Source organism: Hemicordylus capensis, chromosome 6, assembly GCF_027244095.1.
Source record: "Hemicordylus capensis ecotype Gifberg chromosome 6, rHemCap1.1.pri, whole genome shotgun sequence".
NCBI classification, from domain to species: Eukaryota; Metazoa; Chordata; class Lepidosauria; order Squamata; family Cordylidae; genus Hemicordylus; species Hemicordylus capensis.
Window position 1 is genome coordinate 125,597,626 of NC_069662.1, and position 18,642 is coordinate 125,616,267.

General features: G+C 45.2%; 1 protein-coding gene across 1 annotated transcript; it reads right to left on the reverse strand.

Moving 5' to 3' along the window:
* Positions 1 to 10,939: 10,939 nt before the first annotated feature.
* LOC128328861 (uncharacterized) lies at positions 10,940 to 15,369 on the reverse strand. Its single transcript, XM_053259013.1, has 2 exons — positions 15,183 to 15,369; positions 10,940 to 12,343 (listed from the first exon to the last, which is right to left on the reverse strand). The coding sequence occupies exon 2, from the start codon at positions 12,323 to 12,325 to the stop codon at positions 11,279 to 11,281; it is 1,047 nt and encodes a 348-aa protein (XP_053114988.1). The 5' UTR covers positions 12,326 to 12,343; positions 15,183 to 15,369; the 3' UTR covers positions 10,940 to 11,278.
* Positions 15,370 to 18,642: the final 3,273 nt, after the last annotated feature.

Below are 18,642 nucleotides of genomic sequence, written 5' to 3' on the forward strand. Positions count from 1 at the left end.
CCCCCCCCCCAAAAAAGTATATATTTTTCTACCTCAAATGAAAAGGAATTGTTCCTCAAGATTTCCATCTGTCTGTACCCTTGGGGACCCATAGACAAAGCTGAATCAAACAGGACCCTCAAGCTGTGTTCTCGATCTTTTGGGCAGTGCAACCACATGTACCATTCGTAACAGGCAAAACTGTATTGGCATATTAACCATGGGCATGTCTACACTGCAAATGTACATGCAATTCTAAGCATGTTTACTCAGCAGTAAGTCCCATTGGCCTAAATGCAGCTCACTCCCCAGTAAGTATGCTTAGAATAGCAGTCTTTCATAGTCACTCCCCAGAGAACCCTGGGAATTGTAGTTCTGCGAGGGAGGCTGGAAATCTCAGTAGACCACTTTCAGCCTTTCGTTTTACAAAGTACATATCTGATAATTAAGGATGAAGCTTTTATTTTGCATTTTACCTTCTATGTATGCTTTGAGATCAGTCATTTTCCTGGTTCAACTTGAAAGTGGAACCAAAAGTTCTTAAGAATATCCTCTGTCACATAAACTCAGAGAAGGTGGGCAAAGCTATGCAGTTAAGAGTCTTATAATAATCTTTCTGAGCTGATCCCTTTATCTCTGGCAACACTGGAGAAGGCTTTGTATGCTGTCTCCTTGAGGGCAAAGCCAGGAACTGGTTTCATTTTGAATGCACACTTAGATGCAACGAAACCCGGTGGGTCTGTACCATAGATTCCACTTAGTGAGCCAGACTCACAAATTTTGGCCATTGGTACCATCTCTGAAGATGAATGCTAAGAGTGATTTTTGGTGCCTACCCCCACAGAAGATGAAAAATAGGTGATCGCATCCAGTGGTGCATTTAGGCACAGACCATGGGGCAGGAGTCTTTGGCCTCGTGAATCCTGGGGGGCCTCCAAATTCTCAGGGGAGGGGCCTCCCCAGAGCCCCAAGGCCCTGTTGCTGCTCCCCGCCACAGGATGCGACACTCCATAATTCCTTTTTTTTTTTTCACTTTAAATTTGTATTGGTTTTTACAATAGCTTTAACATTTCAAATTACCTTCATGTATCTAATTCTACATAAGAAATTATTGACTATATGCTGAGATGGCAAAGCTTACAGCACTTACAAGAGAGGAAAATTTGGACTGTTTCAAAGAAGACTTGGGAACTATTTTTGCTTTACTTAAAGAATTATTTTTCCAATATGGAGTTTTCAGTAGAGTTTGAAATATAGTAATAACAGCAGCTTGGGTTGGGTAAAATTGAGTAGCATTGTGAGTATGTATGTTTGGAATTATTATAGCAACGGTTTATATGTATAGTTATTGTGAACTGTGCAGATAGGCAAGCAGGAAGTCAATAATTACTTATGTGACACTCCATAACTCCTACTGCATATATGAGGAGGCCAGTCTGCAGGCCCAGAGAGGCCCACCACAGCCACTGCCAGGAGATGAGTGGGAAGTGGTAGCCAAGGGGAAATAGTGGGCGGGGGGGGCAGAAGCGTGTTTAAAAAATAAAGGGGGCCTTGCAGCGTGGTGGGGGGCCTCCGAAGCCTCAGGTCCGGGTGCCAAAAATAGCTAGGTGTGCCTCTGATAGCATCATTGCACTTATTATCACCCCTTCATTATCCCTAGCCCCAGATAATTAGGGTGAAACTGCAGTCATTTTTGCTCAGAGCAAAGGGTAAGGGTTAGCGTGAGGCTTAGAGCCAGAGTCATGTTAGGGTAACATGAACAAATTGCCAGACTCTCTCCATGGAGAGCATGGAAAACATTCCTGCCACCTGTCCTCTCTATTCCTCTGATGTCAATAACATTTTATAGTAGTTTCTGTGTTTTTAAAAAAACATTTTAAAGCATTTAAAAGACTCTTGCAAATGTGGCTGCTGCAGACCTGATGGACGGGACAACAAAAGCATTATAACACAGTAGGCCTGTACACAAAATAATCAAAATCAGGGTAGAAGGCAGGCTACCCGGTTACATCAGCAGCTACCCCTGGAGGCTTTACACACAGGGATTTGAGTTCTAATCTCCTGCAGAATGGAGTGTGCCAGTCCACATAATAGCTACATTTACCCCGAAGTCCTTGTGGGCTATCAGGGACCGGTACAAACAGGACTTTGGTTTTCCTCGAATCAAGGCTGTGCATTCTGGCTTAGTATGTCCGGCTTTAAAAAAAATCCTCTAGCTTCAGCGGCTTTTCTTGGTGGTGGTGGGGGTGGGGACCTGAGGCTTATATTATGCCCCACCGCTTCTCCCTTGATGTATGGAGTGGCCATGCCAGTAATGCGGCGTTTCCCAAAGCTCATTCCACCCAGCACCTCCCCTCATGTAGAAGCATGGAGGGGGGGGGTCTATAATTCTGCCAAGCAAGTTTTCACTGCTGCTTCCTTCCCAGGAAACCCAAGAATACCCTGAGCAGCTGCTCTGAACAAGCAGAACAAGGAGAAAGTGCAAGGGGGGAGGAGGAGCCCCCTTTGACTAGCTGAGGGTATTATTCCTGCACACACTTCCTTGCGAGGAGGATGTCCCACTGTCCCCAGCTGGGTTTCATTAGAACAAGCATGCAAAGGGAGGGTTGAAAAAGCAGCTGCTGTTCTGAATGGTGCTACACAGAGAGAGAGAGAGAGAGAGAGACACACACACAGTGCATGTACGATACTTGCCCCTTCCTTCCACAGGGTAAGGAAGTGGTCTCTCTTAAAACTTTCCCTGCCTCGCCCTACTACAGCCTGTCTTCTGCCCTTCTTCTGGGATGCTGCTCCTTCCCCTTGCTCTTCTTCCCCCTCTTGCCTTCCAGAGACCCTCCACACCTTCTTGGAAAGATTCTCCACCCCTCCCATCTCCCTCCTTTCTCATAGACTTTAGATATGCAGAATGGAGACTACAGCGAGGTTCAATGTAACCCGAGACCTTTGCGTCTGAGCTGATTCTATCGGCTGCATTTTTCTTCATGACACAGAGGAAGCACCCTGCCTCTTAAATGGTCTGGGGTGGGGTGGGGAGGGACATGAGGTGATGAAGGCAGTCGCTCACCAAGGCAAGGCTTGGAAACTTGTCATGCTGTTCTTCCGTAGCTGTCAAACTAACAACAAAAAGCTCTCTCACCTCCTCCTCTTATTTGTGATTGGTTGGAGGAAAAACCCGGAGCAAGCCGCTGGGAACACACAGGAAAAAGATCTGCCTGGGATTGAGGAGAGGAGCCGACCCTATGTGAACTGACCTTTTAATCCCCCGAATTAAACATCTTGAGAATCTGCTGCAAAGAATCTGCGAAGAGGAGATTTGTTCTTCAGATACCCCGGGGCACGAAGACATGTGTGAATAACTCCCAGGCAGCACAAAGCATACTGGGAAGGCCTTCAGAGGACTTTCCATGCTTGCAGCTCAATTACCTGGCTTAATCGTGTTTCCTGATCTGAACAGGTTCTGACTGTGTGCTTATCAAAAATCACAATGAGGATTTGGCTCCCCCAGATGGTATCAACCACTCCAACTGGCTCATGCACTAATTGCCCTCTGCATGCCAGAGCTCATGACTGCATGTGCTCTCTTGGTGCTGGTATCATGGTCATAGTATATTGTCAGAGGATCAGTGATGGATGAAGGTCTGCCAGCTCCACATCATTCATGGTCCTACATACCACACAGTCTTTCCCACAACTCCTCTTCCCTCATCAGCCTTCTGGGAACTCACTAGTAGACCAGACAAGGCCTCAGAAAATTGCCTCAGAAAATAGGTACTTGCAAACAGAAAATCAACACATAGTGGTTTTGTTTCTTAACAATGTAACCATCCAGTGATCACAGACTGGAAGTAGCCTCATCCTAGCTCAGTGTTTAGAATTTATTTCTGGCTTCCCAACTAAAAATTACCTCTCGGAGCCAAAATGATGAAGCATAATTAGCAGCTTCTCTCCAGGAAAAACCTTGGATTTTGTGGACGCTGAATAAATATATCCATAAATAGAGCACAGAACACAATTTGTGTTGCATTTCAAAAACCACTTGGCACAGAGAGCAAAAGTAAGGGACAGTATGCTAAACAAACCATGTAGTACTGTATAAACCTTCTCCTGGGCATTTTCCACACAGGACTTTTAAAGCCCTTTAGCTCACAACTCCTCCAGAATAGAGGGTGTGTATTCACATATCAGGCAGATTTACCCTGCTAGCTATTGGGGAGCACTTCACACACACTTTGAGTTTTTCACTGCACATTAGGGTGTAGCCTGATTTATTGTTTGTTTGTTTGTTAAAAAATTTATACCACCCTTCCAAAAGGCTCAGGGCAGTTTACATTAAAACACCATTAAAATCAATTAACAAAACAAAAATTATAAACTACATAAAATAATAATTAACAATTAAAACATCATAAAACACCAATTAAATAGCCAAAACAATTTTTAATAAAGTTTTAAAAAGCTGAGAAAGCTTGGTTAAAGAGATGCGTTTTCAGTTGTTTCTTAAAAATTGCCAGAGATGGGGAGGCTCGTATCTTATTAGGGAGCGCATTCCATAATCTTGGGGCAGCAGCTGAGAAGGCCTGACTTTATATCTGGGGTGGGGGTGGGGATCCACTTTTTGCATTGGTTTTGAGGGACAACTTTGAGTTCACAGGAAAGCCTGGCAGGAAACTCATGGAAAAGCCTGCTGTGTGAAGAACGCCTGGGAGTTATTCACACATGGCTTGATGCTGCGGGGTAAATGTTGAGTGAAGCCACTTTGAATTACACTCAAGGCATTGAAAGAAGCAGTCCCTCCCCTCTGCTCAGGGGGTGGGGGATGTGCAGGTTCACATCACATGCCTCCATGTTTTCCTTCTAGCCAATAAAAGAGAGAGAGAGAGAGAGAGAGAGAGAGAGAGAGAGAGATTTATAAAGCCTATATCTGCATTCCTAAAGAGGGTTTCCCTCTTACCATGTTAATGATTCTACATCAGTGCCTCTCCCTATTTGCTCCGGCGTTTTCAGAAAAAGTCGCTTAAAACCAGCATTTTAAATACCCAGAAATACATTGAGATAAGCTAGCATTCAGAAGACAAAGCCCGATTTGTGTGTGGACTGCTTCCAAGGATCTCAAATGGACTTCGGGGTAAGCTTGGCTGGTGTAAGCTTGGCACACACTCTCTTCCAGAGGAGATTCAGGGTAACAGCCCTGTCTGTAAAGCCTCCTCAAGCATTGTCTCCCCAGAGTCTGCAGTAGGACCTGGATGCTAAAGTTACCAAAATACAGATTTAACCCATATAGCAAAGCCATCATCTTAAAGACTAGCATTGCAGAGGGGTGAATACATTTAAATCAAATACAGCACACTAATCCAATCCCCATTCCTCCTCCTCCTCCTCCTCTCCCCACCCCCATATGCAAGGATTGGTTCATGTTTTTCTTACACTGGCAGTATAAGGGCAAATCTGATGAGATTATGCAGAACTGTGACTGGATCTCCTGTCTCTTTAAATTTTTGCAAAAAGCAGCAGCTGGGTGGGGGTGAATTTAAATAATACTTGCACATTCGAAAGCTACTATTATTTGCTCCATTAGGAAAATCATATGGGTACTCTTACATTTTCCCTAATAAGGCTAATAATAGCTTTAAGGAGGAGGGATTTTCCATTGGGGAAACTGTGCAAGGAGAAAGGGTTCCCCCAGAAGTCCCAGGATGCCCCGAGCGAGGGCATGGGGCATTCTGGAGAGACCCCCCGAGGCTGGGAGGCTTGCTGCAGCCTCCTGGTCAGGAGTCTACTCGTGAGTTGCCACAGCACAGAGCAGCGGGCTAGTCACTGGGCTCGCCTGTGAGCCCGGTGGTTCCCACGACCACTGGACAGCAGGCTGGGCTCCCTTAGTCCGCTTCCCAGCGGTCATGAGAATAGCCTCAATGTGTGGACAAGGGCTGTAAAGATAGCAATACCAGCAATATTCACCAGGCTTGAGCCTGGAAATGAACTTTGGGGACTTGTAATGCCAGATTCCAAAAAAGAAGTGAGTATCATGAGAGCACCCATAGTCTCTTCTGGCACAGATTAACACCCAGGCAGAAGAATTTCTGGCTTGGCCCATCCAACCACTCAGCTTCTGTCCCACCCAGTCTCTTGATTCCTTAAAAAACAAACAAACCCCATCATCCTAAGCACTTGCTGAATGGGGACTACAGCAGCAGCATTCTGACTGCAAGAAGTGAAGGGGGAAGGAAGGAAGATATTTCCTTCCCTCTGCTCTCCAGCACACTGGTAGTACATGAGAATTTTTTTTAAACCCTCTTTCTTTTAAAGCAGGGGGCAGGAGGACATCTTGTTGCCTCGCTGGTGTCCTAATAACCTTCAGTCTGAGGTAACCACCTCACCTCATGGATGGGCCATGCCTGTTTTTGTAATTTGCTGTCCTATCTTGCAGGAAAGATCTCTTGAACCCTCATCGGGAGTCACTAGAACTTCCTACTCCCAAGTAATCCCATTGGTTACATTGGATGCCCTCCAACCTTTTCAGGCAACAGAACCCACAATAATTTAACATTTCACTCCAGTGGAGTGCAGCGGTGATCCCAACATCCCAAGCATGGCACCCTGTGTGACTGCATGACTCACTGAGAATGTGAGCTTTTAGCAAATAAAAATGAACATTTCAAACACCACACTAATAAGGATCCATACTTCAACAGCTCAGTTCTCAGCATTTCATCTAAAGGGATATGCTGTGACTGACCTAAAGGCAATCTGGGAACTCATCAAGTGCATTTTACAGGCCAGTCACCCACAATCATCACATATTTTGCTTAGTTTCTTGTCAGCTGTCATGGGCACAAACGTCCTGGAAATACATAATACCAACATCTTCTGTCCATTCAAGCCAAACACAGATGACAGTGCTTCCCTTTGTGAATGTGCTTGCATCTCTGGGGCATGTCTGGCTTGTTGTGTCTCATAGTGCCTACACAGATCAACCCCTTGCTCAGGAGAGCCTCTGCCAGCTATTGATTGATTGATTGATCATGCTAGTCTGGGTCGACTCTTAACGATCACACAGATTCTCTCTCGGATTATCTGTATTCAACTTGGACTTTTAGGTCTCTCAGTGTGCATTCATCACTGTCGTACTGCCAGCTATACATGAGGAAAAAGTTATCCCTCACCACAATTCTCTGTGGGCAGGTTCAGATGAATCCGCACACATGAGAACAGCAAGGCCTCAGCAAGAATGTGCCTGCCCTGATGTCACTAGTGGTTGTGCTGAATTGTGCCCTTGGTACTACTTTGGCTTGCTTGGCATGTGTTGCCAGAAGGGACAGCACCTCAGACTCTTGTTCTGAGCTCATCAACTGTTAGATCAGAACCAGGAATGTAGCACAGCTGCAGCTGCTGCACAAGCATGGTCCAGATATACATCTAATGGTGCCGGCTTGGCAATCAGTCTTCTCTTCTGTCATGTAGCGTTGTCATCAACCCTTTCATTACTTGTGATGTCCTCAAATCAGACCATCTAAGTTGTATCATGGCACAGAAGTAGGAAGGCCCCAAATATACTGCTCACAGACCCTGCAGTGCTACCTGATTGGGATGACACACACCAGCCAGCACTAGCAGGCCAAGAAACATTTTCAGTTACATTAGGTCAAGGTGCTTCCATCAGAACATAGGAAGCTGTGGCCTACTGAGTCAGACTCTAGGTCCATCTAGAGCAGCATTGTCTATTCTGGCTGGAATTGGCTCTCCAGGACTTCAAGCAGCATTTGGATTCACCATGGTCTTTCCTCCCCCCCTCCCCCCCCCCACCAGATTGCAGGGGAGGGAGTTGCTTCACTCAGTACCTCCTCCTGCTGGACTAAACTCCTCTTGGTCTGGCTTCTCACTGGAGGACCCAGAACCCACCTCGTCACTGATCTGTGCATCCCTAAATACCTCTATTTCACCCACACATCCCTTGAAAGGCCTCCCACATCCTCCTCCATTTCCTGCCTCCAGCCCTGTCCTTCCCTGATGAAACTCCCCATCCACCTTCTTTTCAATGTCTCCTGAGCCTAGCTCCGCACATCCCGGAGATGTCTCAGGTGTCAGAAGCCCCACCTCACGCCGACTGCTACAACAGCATCAGCTGGTCCCTGCTGTTGCCCACCCAGCATCTTCCCACTGCTTGAACAGCACCATTCCCTTTGGCCAGGCTTTTGAGGCATGTTAGGACCCCACACCACTCCTACGTCTTCAGGTGTTGCTTCCCCTTTCCTGGGTGAGTAAGGCACAGGGTGAGGTGTGAGGGACTGATGGTTTCTCTGATTGTTTCACACACTATCCCTGTGTACTCAGGTAGGGGGAAAGCATTGGGCCAGTGATGGACTGGTTTTAGACTACATTTTGCCATTTCTGCTTGTAATGTAACCCATCACAACTGGCAGGTGAGTGAGGTTCAGCAGATTGCTCAGTGCCACACATCCCATCTCTACATTTTCCCACTCTCTCCCCCTGAAACCAAGCTCCAATCCCCATTCTGGGCTGAATCCTACTAGGGTACTTTCCGACTAGCTGCAAAATGCCTCAGTTTGTGTGGGCGGCCGCCCAGGGCTCCCTCCGCACTCGTGTGCGAGGAGAGCGGGCTTAGCCCGCTCTCCCCGCTCACCACCACAAACCGGGTCTCACTTATCATGAGACCTGGTCCAATCACCTCTACCCAGGTTTTTCTCTAACCTTGCTTCCACACAACCAAAAATTGGGAGCACACACAGCTCCCAAGCCCGGGTAGAACACAATTTCTGATTGTGTGAATAATCTCATCTAGTTTATTTAAGTAGATATAAAAAGCAGAACAGTTTACAGGCAAAACCGAAGTTTCCAAAAAGAAATAGGGTGTCCTCGCCCATTCCAAATGGTTTAAAGGGGCATGTGATAGAAACCACCCCATCTTAGGGATTCCATTCATTTCTGGGGTGGTTTTTCTCCCAATTGAGTTAAAATGGAAATGGGATAGAAACCTCCCAACCATAGGGATTCCATTCATTTTGGGGTAGATTTCTACCCTCTGTCATATTTTAATTAATATCATAAATACTGCTGAGGGGTCATACTTTTGGATATATTTCATGTGCCAGAGTCCAGCGAAGAGTTTGACAACAAGAGCAAAACTGAGAGTGCCGTGGTTTGCTTGTTTACTCAGCTTTATGCAGCTGGGGGTGGAATCTACCCCCAAACCTGGATGAGGGTTAAGAAAGGAAGTGGAAGTGAACTAGGATTGTTGCTTCCACAGAACACTTGCCTGTGGCTACTTCAATGCAGAGCATCAACAACTTCAGACTTAAGGTAGTATGACAGAACCATCATTCACCATGTATGCATTACTCTGGGTTTTCTCCGCTGTTGTTCCAGTCACACAACAGGTTTTGAAGGGTTTTTAAGCACTATGAGCACCTGTGAAGCTGTTAAATCAGAGGCAGTTGGAAGTTGAAGTGCACGTGACTGATTCCTATCATATCATCTTTAGCCCTCCCAAAGTGCTATTGTTTGTCTCCTGGATTAACTTTAGTGTTTCCGGAGCTAAGCTATTAGACTACAAGGACTAATGGTTTGATCTGTAAATGATACTGAGGCAAGTTTTTTTAAAAAACAAACAAACATAGGTCTTTTCTGATTGGGCTCTTGAACTAGCTCAAGCCCTCTTAACTAGTATTATTTTCCCTACACAACTGAGTCATTTTCCCTTTATACCTGCTCTGAAATTAACACTATTCATGTTTTCACCAATAGTTTGATGTTCTTACCTGTCCATACTTACCTGTCCAGAATACAGTTTTTTCTAGCCAATCATGTTTGGCTGCATTATTAACTGAGCACCATTTACACAAGAAGTTTTTCTCCAGCTCAGAACATAAACTGAGCTTCTGAAATTGAAAAGGTCAGTAAGTCATTGCAGGACATGTAGTCTTCCAGGGCACCCAAGTACTCAGAATGATTATCAGGAACCCAAGATACTAAATATCCCAGGACTGTTCCTTGCATCCTGAGTGCTTTTGTAAATATTTTGTAAATATCCAATTACCCTTACAATTAAGGGCACGAGCACACCCTTAACCCCCAGCACCAGGATCATGTGTGTCCTTGGGCTGCTTGCATCTCATGGGAGTGCCCATCTCATGGGAGTATCCCCCATTGCATTATGGGACAGTGCATTGTGGGATACATGGAGGCTGGGACATATCATCCCAGCCTCTGGAGATCTGCACTGTGTGCAGCAGCACAGATCATGTGGGAGCATGGTACACACTCCCACCAACATTGCAGGATTGTCTGGGGAGAAGGTAAGCTTTCCGCAGGCTTCTCCCCGTCCCCGCCTGCTCATCTTCCCTGCTACCCAGTCTTGTGAAGAGTCTTTAGATGGTCTATGGCTACTGGGCTATTTCAGTGTTCCAGATACTAAGGAGGAAAGGAGATCTTGCAGAAAGACCTCCCAGTTCTCCTGCTGCTACAACTGCCAGACAGGTTTTAGTGGGAGGATATCTCTGAGAGCACAAGAGAGTTTTCCAATTTCAGAACTGGGCTTAGAAAAGAAATGAGGGGTGTGTGTGTGTGTGTGTGTGTGTGTGTGTGTGTGTGTGTGTGTAAAACAGCACTCATTAACCAAGCCTGAATTGAAAAAGACTCAAGTTTCCTGGACTCTCATCCCAAGACCCAAATTTGGGTACATGAGCCCATATTCTATTGTTATCTATAACTCAACAATAAGAAACAATGGGCGGGGGCAGTTTTAGAAGAGCACCAAAGAGCACAGAAGATCATTTTTATTCATCATGTAAATTGTATCTGAGGCTTGTTCTAGTATATGAAATTATATTTTACCTCTACTATAGCTAATATGTTGGTATAATTGTTTTAACTTTTATTTTGATTGATACACAAAGACACACATGCACACAACTGCAGATACCTTTAAAAATGCAAATCTGTATCATCTGTTTCAATAATAGATCTTTATTAAGTTAATAAGTATGAGGTTCTTATTATGAGATATTACAAATACTACAAAAATATCATTGGTCTAAAACCAGCGCATCTTGTAAATGTGTGTCCCTTTCTGAGTACAGATAAGGTTGTCCATAATAGATACTTAATAGCAAGATTTGTTTGAATATGTGATTGTTAGGCAACTGAACATTGACTTATTCTAAGAGAAGATTTATAACCACCTGAAATGTTGCAATAAGCAGGTGGGAGATGACAGAGCTGTCAAATTAATGAAGTGGTATTAGCATTGCAAAGCAACAACTACCCATATATGAAGCAGAAATCCCTAGAATGTGTGCAGAGGATCTGCTAACAGGTCAGTAGAACATAACATTGGTTCACCCACAGACACAACAATGGTATAAGCAGGCAGGTAAAAGGTGCTATGAAGGCTGGTGTAGAATGCCAAGCGCAAGATTGCAACAGAGTTCAGGAACTTTGGGAAAAGGACATGGGCAACAGGCATAGAAGTTTCATTGGAGATGCTGATCTGCAATTCCACATTGGTATAATTGACACCCTTACAGATGATATTCTCTTGCTTGTAGAAATGCACAGTTGTCAGATCCCCAGAGTCAGGGAGGTTTGTGACAGAGGCGATTTTATCAATAAGGTGGGCAGCATTTCTGAATTCCTCTTTAGTCGGAGGGAGCATCTTGTCTCTCCTCTCTCTGCGGAAGATGATCTTACCTTCTTCTTGGGAGTTGGGAAGTGTGCAGATCTCTGCTTGGGAAAAATTACCCTCGGTAAAGACCCATGCACACCTTTCCAGGCTCTTCCGCCCACAGTAATCCCATCTGCCTTCACTGTCATGCGTATGGCATCGATACACCCGGTGTCCATATTTGGCGCAACGGTACTGATAATGGCAGGGCAAACCTGTGGGGGTCACATCATGGAAAGGGGAGCAGCGTTGAGGGCCATGGACTGTATCACACTGGAAAGAGCCTTTGGTTACTCGGCAATCTTTGATGCACATGTCATTGTCCTGAGAATAGTCGAGGAGTTCCCGTTGGCCTAGCAATCCACAGTAGTTCCACTTGCCATCGCTTAAGTAACAGAAGCGGTAAGATTCTCCCCAGAAGTCACAGGATGAGGCACAATTTTTGCCAGAAGCTTCCAGGCCCTCTTCTAAGGAACAGTAGTCCCAAGCTTTCCCACTGCCACCACTTTGCTTGCACCAAGTATAATCATAGCCATGATATCCACATGTATCTCCGCATATTCCCCCTGAGCTTGTATAATGGACAACGATATGGGAGACAGTGAACGTCATAATCGAAAAAAATAAAAGCAAAGCTATAGAAACACTCATTATCGACTTCATCACCATTTTCTTCTTCTTTAGACCCTGAAAAGCAAAAAGTTCTGTTAACTCTGTGCTTCTAAGAGTATGTTACATCTCTGAAATATCTTTCTTCTTGGAATACCTACTTCTTTGGGTGTTCATAAAATCCCTTGCCATGTGTTGAGGGGAGTGGGGGGAGTAATGGTGATAGTTTTAAAAGCTGTTCTAAGCCCCAAGGAAGAATAAGGTTTAAAAAATCCAAATGAATAAAATAAGAAGAGTTTGATACCAAGCAAACCCAGAGTAAACCATTTCCTGTCTCCAATGCTGTACGTTGTAATTTTTTGCTTGGGGAGGGGGGAATGGGGCATAGCTGTTAAGAAAACACTTTTGTTATGTCAGTTATTGTTTCATCTCTATTATATAAGCCACCTTGGGCACATTTAAGGTACTGTAATGTCTCTTGGGCCTGCTAGATGTCTTGACCAGTGAAAAACGATGGATGGTTTGAGAAGGATTGGGTGCCACTGTGCAACAGGTTTGTGTTATATGCATGGCATCACTATTTAGCAGTACATCAAATGTGCAGTGATACACATATTCTTTGTTTTATCTTTGTTATTCCTCATTTTATTTTAGTTTGTGCCTTGCTGTGCCTGTGCCTTGCTAAGTACACGTAAATAGAAGGCTAATACGGAGCAAGAGACATAAAATGCAGGTGAGACAGCTACATGCAAGTAGAAGGACTCACAGGTTGGTGTTCCTGCTTACCATTTCAAGTAACCCAGTAAGAAAATCGTGTTCCTCACAAGCCCTCTTCAATCATTCCAATCCCAGTTTACCCACTGGGCAACCCACTGCTTGATGTCATACCTGCAGCTCTGCCGATATGGATGGATGTCATTGCTTTATGCTATTTGTTGTAAGCTGCCTTGTGCATATTCTCAAAGAATATTTTACATAAAATAAATAAAATAAAAATAAACCACATTGCACATGAAATAATAAAGGGCTAGGCATGTACATGAACAGAGGCTTGTGCACTGCTCTGAATATGGACCGGTTGGGTCTGCATTCGGTCTGCTTGGGGAAGGGGTGCCACAGCAGCAGGAAGGACCTGCTTACTTACTTTTAAAGGGGCAGCTCATTGCTGTGCGCCCCCTCCCCCACCGATGCCGAACCATGCCTCCCTGGTTGGGCCGAACCGGTATGCACCGGTTCACAGAACCACAAACCGATCCGCGTTCGAATCAGTGCACAGACTTTGATTCATGTGCATGCCTATAAAGGGCACACTAGTTGGAGAAAGAATCACCTTTTCCTAGTGATAAAATAAAACAAGAAAACACATACAATAGAGATTCAAACTGGCAATTCCATTTTCCCACAACTCAGGCACAATCCTAAAAGCTGTGTGTTGGGGATGGCTTTTCTCCATTAAATCTCTCCCACTCACTACTTCACGTTGTGCATTCTCTTTGAAGGGAACAAAAGTGAAAGCTGCAGCTAACTTAGAATTCAAAGAGAATATTTGCTTTTTCAAACTGAGAGGAAGTCTGCCCTTTTTCTTTCGTGATGCTCACATCATAAACCTGATGTCTGCATCCAAAACTGCTGTGTAGCCTATCAATCTTATAGTGTGCAAAGGCTTTTCAAGTATCACCCAATTCCAGTAATGTTGTCATGTGGATTGCTACTGGGCACATTTTACAGATGGGGAACTGAGGCTGAGAAAGTGTCATGTGCGCAGGGCCTTCAAGGCTGAGCACAAGGCTGAGCAAGTGTTGCAACTCATGTCTTCCAAGTCTAGGTCCAAATGCCCCACTCTCACTATTAGAAATTGCAGCTGCTTTTATTTCACCATATTTAGTGCTAGTGCTGCTACGTAGTAATCCCTGAATTCATTCTATTAGTGGGATCTCTCTCTCTCTCTCTCTCACACACACACACACACACACCATGCAACCTGTGCTGATCTTGGTACAAATTCTGCTGGGAATCCTTGTATCAGTTTCTGACTATTCTTACACTACATATGTAAGAATAGCTGGGAGTTATAATCCAACAATGTTTTGGGATCCAAACTTGGAGACCCCTGCCTTAGAAAAAAAAAAACAGAGCATCCAGGGGTGTCTCATGTGGGTGTTGTCTCTACATAACTTGTCTTCTTGACAAACTATACAGAGACCACACCCACATGAGACACCCCTGGAGGCTGTTTTTCTAAGTCAGGGGTCCCCAAGTTTGGATCCCCAAATATTGTTGGATCACAACTCCCATCATTCCCAGCCACAGTGGCCTTTGGATGGGAGTTGTAGTCCAACGTCATCTGCAGACTCAAGACCAGGAAGCCCTGCTAACATCTGGCAAGTATACCTTTGGAACCACATCTGTTCACAGGAATAGCAACATGCATATCCACAAATCATTTGAATTTAATATCCCCATGTTTGAGTATTCAGATTCAGAATGGCTGTTTCCCATCTTCCACCATCATATGAACTGTATTCTGAAATGCAACCCCTCCCACACACAAGATGTAACACCAATCTTTTGAAACAATAAGGTGTTCTCCAAATGTCCTTTGGAAACTTCTCATTGAAGTCTAATATTGTGGTGATGGGAAAATAAACCTAGAAACAGAATATAAACACCTAGATACCTAAAACAACACAGAAATTTCCATACCAGATGATAATATTGTCACCTCCCTCTCTCAACTCCACCATGCACCTCACATTCCCAAATGAGCTTTAAAAAAAATCCCATATGTCTCTCACTTTTAATTAAAGCAGCAGGTTTGTCCTGAAATGAGCACAAAATAATACTGGAGAAGAGAGCATTATCCTAATAGTCTGTTTGCCTGAAGTAGGGTTCTAAACAAGCTGTCTCAGTTACTTACTTCTGTCCCCTTTACGCGTTCCTCTTGTTCTCTCTCCTGAACCCCCAGGAGCAATGATGAGTGAGCAATACTTTGTGCTGTTTATATGCTGAGGAAATGAAAAGCCTTGACCTGGTTAAAAGCCAGCAAAATGGGGAAAAGGCAGAAATGAAAAAGAAACTGCAGATGAGGCACTTTCACCCAAATACCACACTCCCCAGCGGCCACCAGTCTTAAACTGAAATCCAGGCAGGGTGCAGAAGAAATTAACACAGGATGCAACATTATTGACAATTTGCAATGAACTGTGGAGGAAATAGTGATTTTCTTGAATGGGTAGGCATTGGGGCAACTTCTCACCCTACAGCTCAATTCAGATATCACACCAGGCTAGGGGTAAGAAAGCTTAACTGTGGTTTAAGTATGAGGTCTGAATTTATGGTTCCTGGGTGACTGGCCTGCAAAGCAGAAGCAGAAACCATGGTTTGAAGTAGAAATGAGAACTATGGTCTATGCTATCTGTGGTTTGTTGCTTATGTCTGAATGGACAAATGACAATTAATATTGGCTGCATTTGCACACAATGTGGAACTGCGAGTCCAATGGACCCGCGGTTCTGATCGCCATCCCTCCGCTCTACTGTCCGCATTTGCACATAACGGACAAGAGACTCTCTGTAGTCAGGGAGACTGCGGAGAGGAGGGGAAACTAGCTGCATGGGCTTCCTTCTTGACTGAAGGACAGCCCCAGCAGCCAATCGCAGCCAGAGCAAGGGAGGAGCTTCCTCCCTCAACTCTGGTTACAGCAGAGAGGAACTGCAGTGCAACATTCGGAAGTAATGCTGGCACTGCCAAACTGTAGGTAGGGGTGGCAAAACCCACTACTGCAGGTTCGAATCGGAGTCTTGGAAGGAAAACATTGGGTCACTTTTGGGTCCAAACTGCAGTTGCACGCATTCAGACATATACAAAAATGTCAGCCTGAGGCACCTGGTGGCTCTGAGCACATTAGCACCACTTCATTCTAATGTATGTGTAAAAAAGATATTATAACATTAGGAACACAAGAAAACAGGAAGCTGCCTTATACCAAGTCAAACCATCAGTCTATCTAGCCCAGTATTATCTATATCAGGGCTGCTCAACTTCGTACCTCCTGCAGATGTTGGCCTACAACTCCCATAATCCCTGGCTATTGGCCACTGTGGCTAGGGATTTGAGAGTTGTAGTCCAAAAACAGCTGGAGGGCCTAAGCTGAGCAGGCCTAGTCTATATTAACTGGCAGGTTTCAGACAGTAGTCTTTCCTAGCCCTACCTAATGATGGCAGGTAGGAATGTGCACGGAACCGTGATGGGGAGGCTCGAAGGCAGCGGGGCTGCAGCTTTAGGAGTGGGAGAGGGTGCACTTACCCCTCCCGCCGCTTTTCCCCCAATGGCATCCATTTTTTGAAAAGCCCATCGGGGTGTCAGCGTACTTCCCTGCTGCCCCATTGCCCCCATTGTCTGGATATGACAGGAAGTCTCCGATGCGCATGTGTGTGCCTGCACATGTGCATGTGCATGCCTGTGCCAATGCATGCAGGCATGTTGGGACTTCTGGTCATATCCAGAAAACAGGGGTAACGGAGCGGCGGGGAGGTACACTGCCAGCCCGATGGGCTTTTCAAGAAACGGATGCCGGCGGGGGGGAGCCGTGGGAGGGGTAAGTGCACCCTCCCGCGCTCTTAAAGCTAGACACCCCCTGCCGTCAAACCTGTTTGGAGGCCCAGAAAGGGCCTCTGAACCAGTTCCGTGCACATCCCTAATGCCAGGGACTCAACCTTGGACCTTCGGCATGCAAAATAGATGTTCTGCCACTGAGTTATGACCCCATTAATCTTTGCCTGCAAATGGGGTAATTCTTCTACCTTACCATGTCATTACAGTTATGTATTGTATACCTTTACCATACCGTCAGTGCATATGGCACCGTAATATGAAATGAAATCCCATAATTCAATGAACATGCAATCATTTCCATTTGGTATAGCACTACTGCCATGGAAAATGGTTACTGACTATAGTGGGGCAATTTCAGTCATTGTGTCCTGAAGGACCACTGCTGGTTACACCCACGGAGAAACTAATTTGCATAATATATGGATGTCTGCTCATCTTTATGAGTATGAGTTCTAATTCACTCATGCTTGGAGTTTGCCTTTGGCTTTCGTATAATCAAGGATTCTTAAATTTCTCCATGTGTGAGATGTCAGTTTCGGCTTTATAGAGGTTCTTATTTTCTGGGAAATCTCATCTGTTTGGAAAGTATGAATGATGTGAAAGCTCTTGGAAGGAAAGGGTTACAGTGTGTTTCAGAGAATTCTTGGATTGTTGTGGTACATTCTTCATAGCATGTCTTGTTTTTTCAGTTCGTTGTCATGACCTGAGGATAAGAAAGTTTATCTTACTAAGACTGGCTAACGGAAGCACAATCTGTTATGCTTGTCACACATACACTCACACGGCAAAGTGGAAACTTTACTGTGCCACATAAGTACCTTCACATGGAGAAAGTGCCCAGTGTTAACCAATTCTAGACAAACTTATGTCTATTTTAAATACCATTTAACTGCCATGCCATCCCTCTAAAGAATCCTAAGAATTGTCATTGGGAAGGGTTTGGAGAATTCATTGCAAGAGATCGCTAGCCAGCCTCTTGGAACTATGATTATTGAAGTTCCCCGGTGCAAGGGAAGAATTAATAACAGGGATTGTGGCAACTGAAATAAGATGCCAAATGCTGCCTTGCCCCATGTTCCTGGTGGGAGTCAGCCCCCTTCAAAGTTTTGAAAGGGGGGGCAGGCAGGAGAGAAGATTGCTAGCAGCCTGCTCTTCTCATCCGTCTTGCGAGGGTCAAGAATAGGCCCGAACAGCTGCTTGATAGCAACAGTAGGTGGCATTTTGCCACCCTGCCCGCACCCCAATAATCTGCTGCCTGAGTGACCTCCTCACCTTGCCTCATGAAAGGACCATCCCTGCTTCAATAAGTTTGTGTAACACCGGGGCCATTCTCGCATGCAGGCAAAACCAGGCTAAGGAAGCCCAGCCCGGCTTTGTCGGCACATGAGAACCGCCAGGAGCCCCGCAGCTCCCAGTAGTAGCATGAGCCCACCTTCAAAATGAGATTAAGAGAACAAGTGCACCCTTAACCTCATTTTTTCAATTGTCTGCCAGCCCGGTTGCTTGCACCCAGGGCTGGGAGACTGTAGGGCTCCCTTTAGGTGCTGGTGGATCTCCCTGCAAGTGCCGCACTCATGCAGTGCATTATGGGAATTCCAAGGACTTCCCAGCCCCCCAATCATCCTGCTGCCCGCAGCAGCAGAGGATCGTCTGGTTGTGCAATCTGTGTACCCACAAAGAGGAATGGATCATCCGTGGGGGAGGTAATATTTTAAAGGCTTTCTCCCCTTGCCCCTTAGAGCCCTTTCTCATGATCGTGAGAA

Bases quoted from the DNA above. Each gene is read 5' to 3' on its own strand.
- LOC128328861 (XM_053259013.1), bottom strand. From the start codon at position 12,325: ATGGTGATGAAGTCGATAATGAGTGTTTCTATAGCTTTGCTTTTATTT.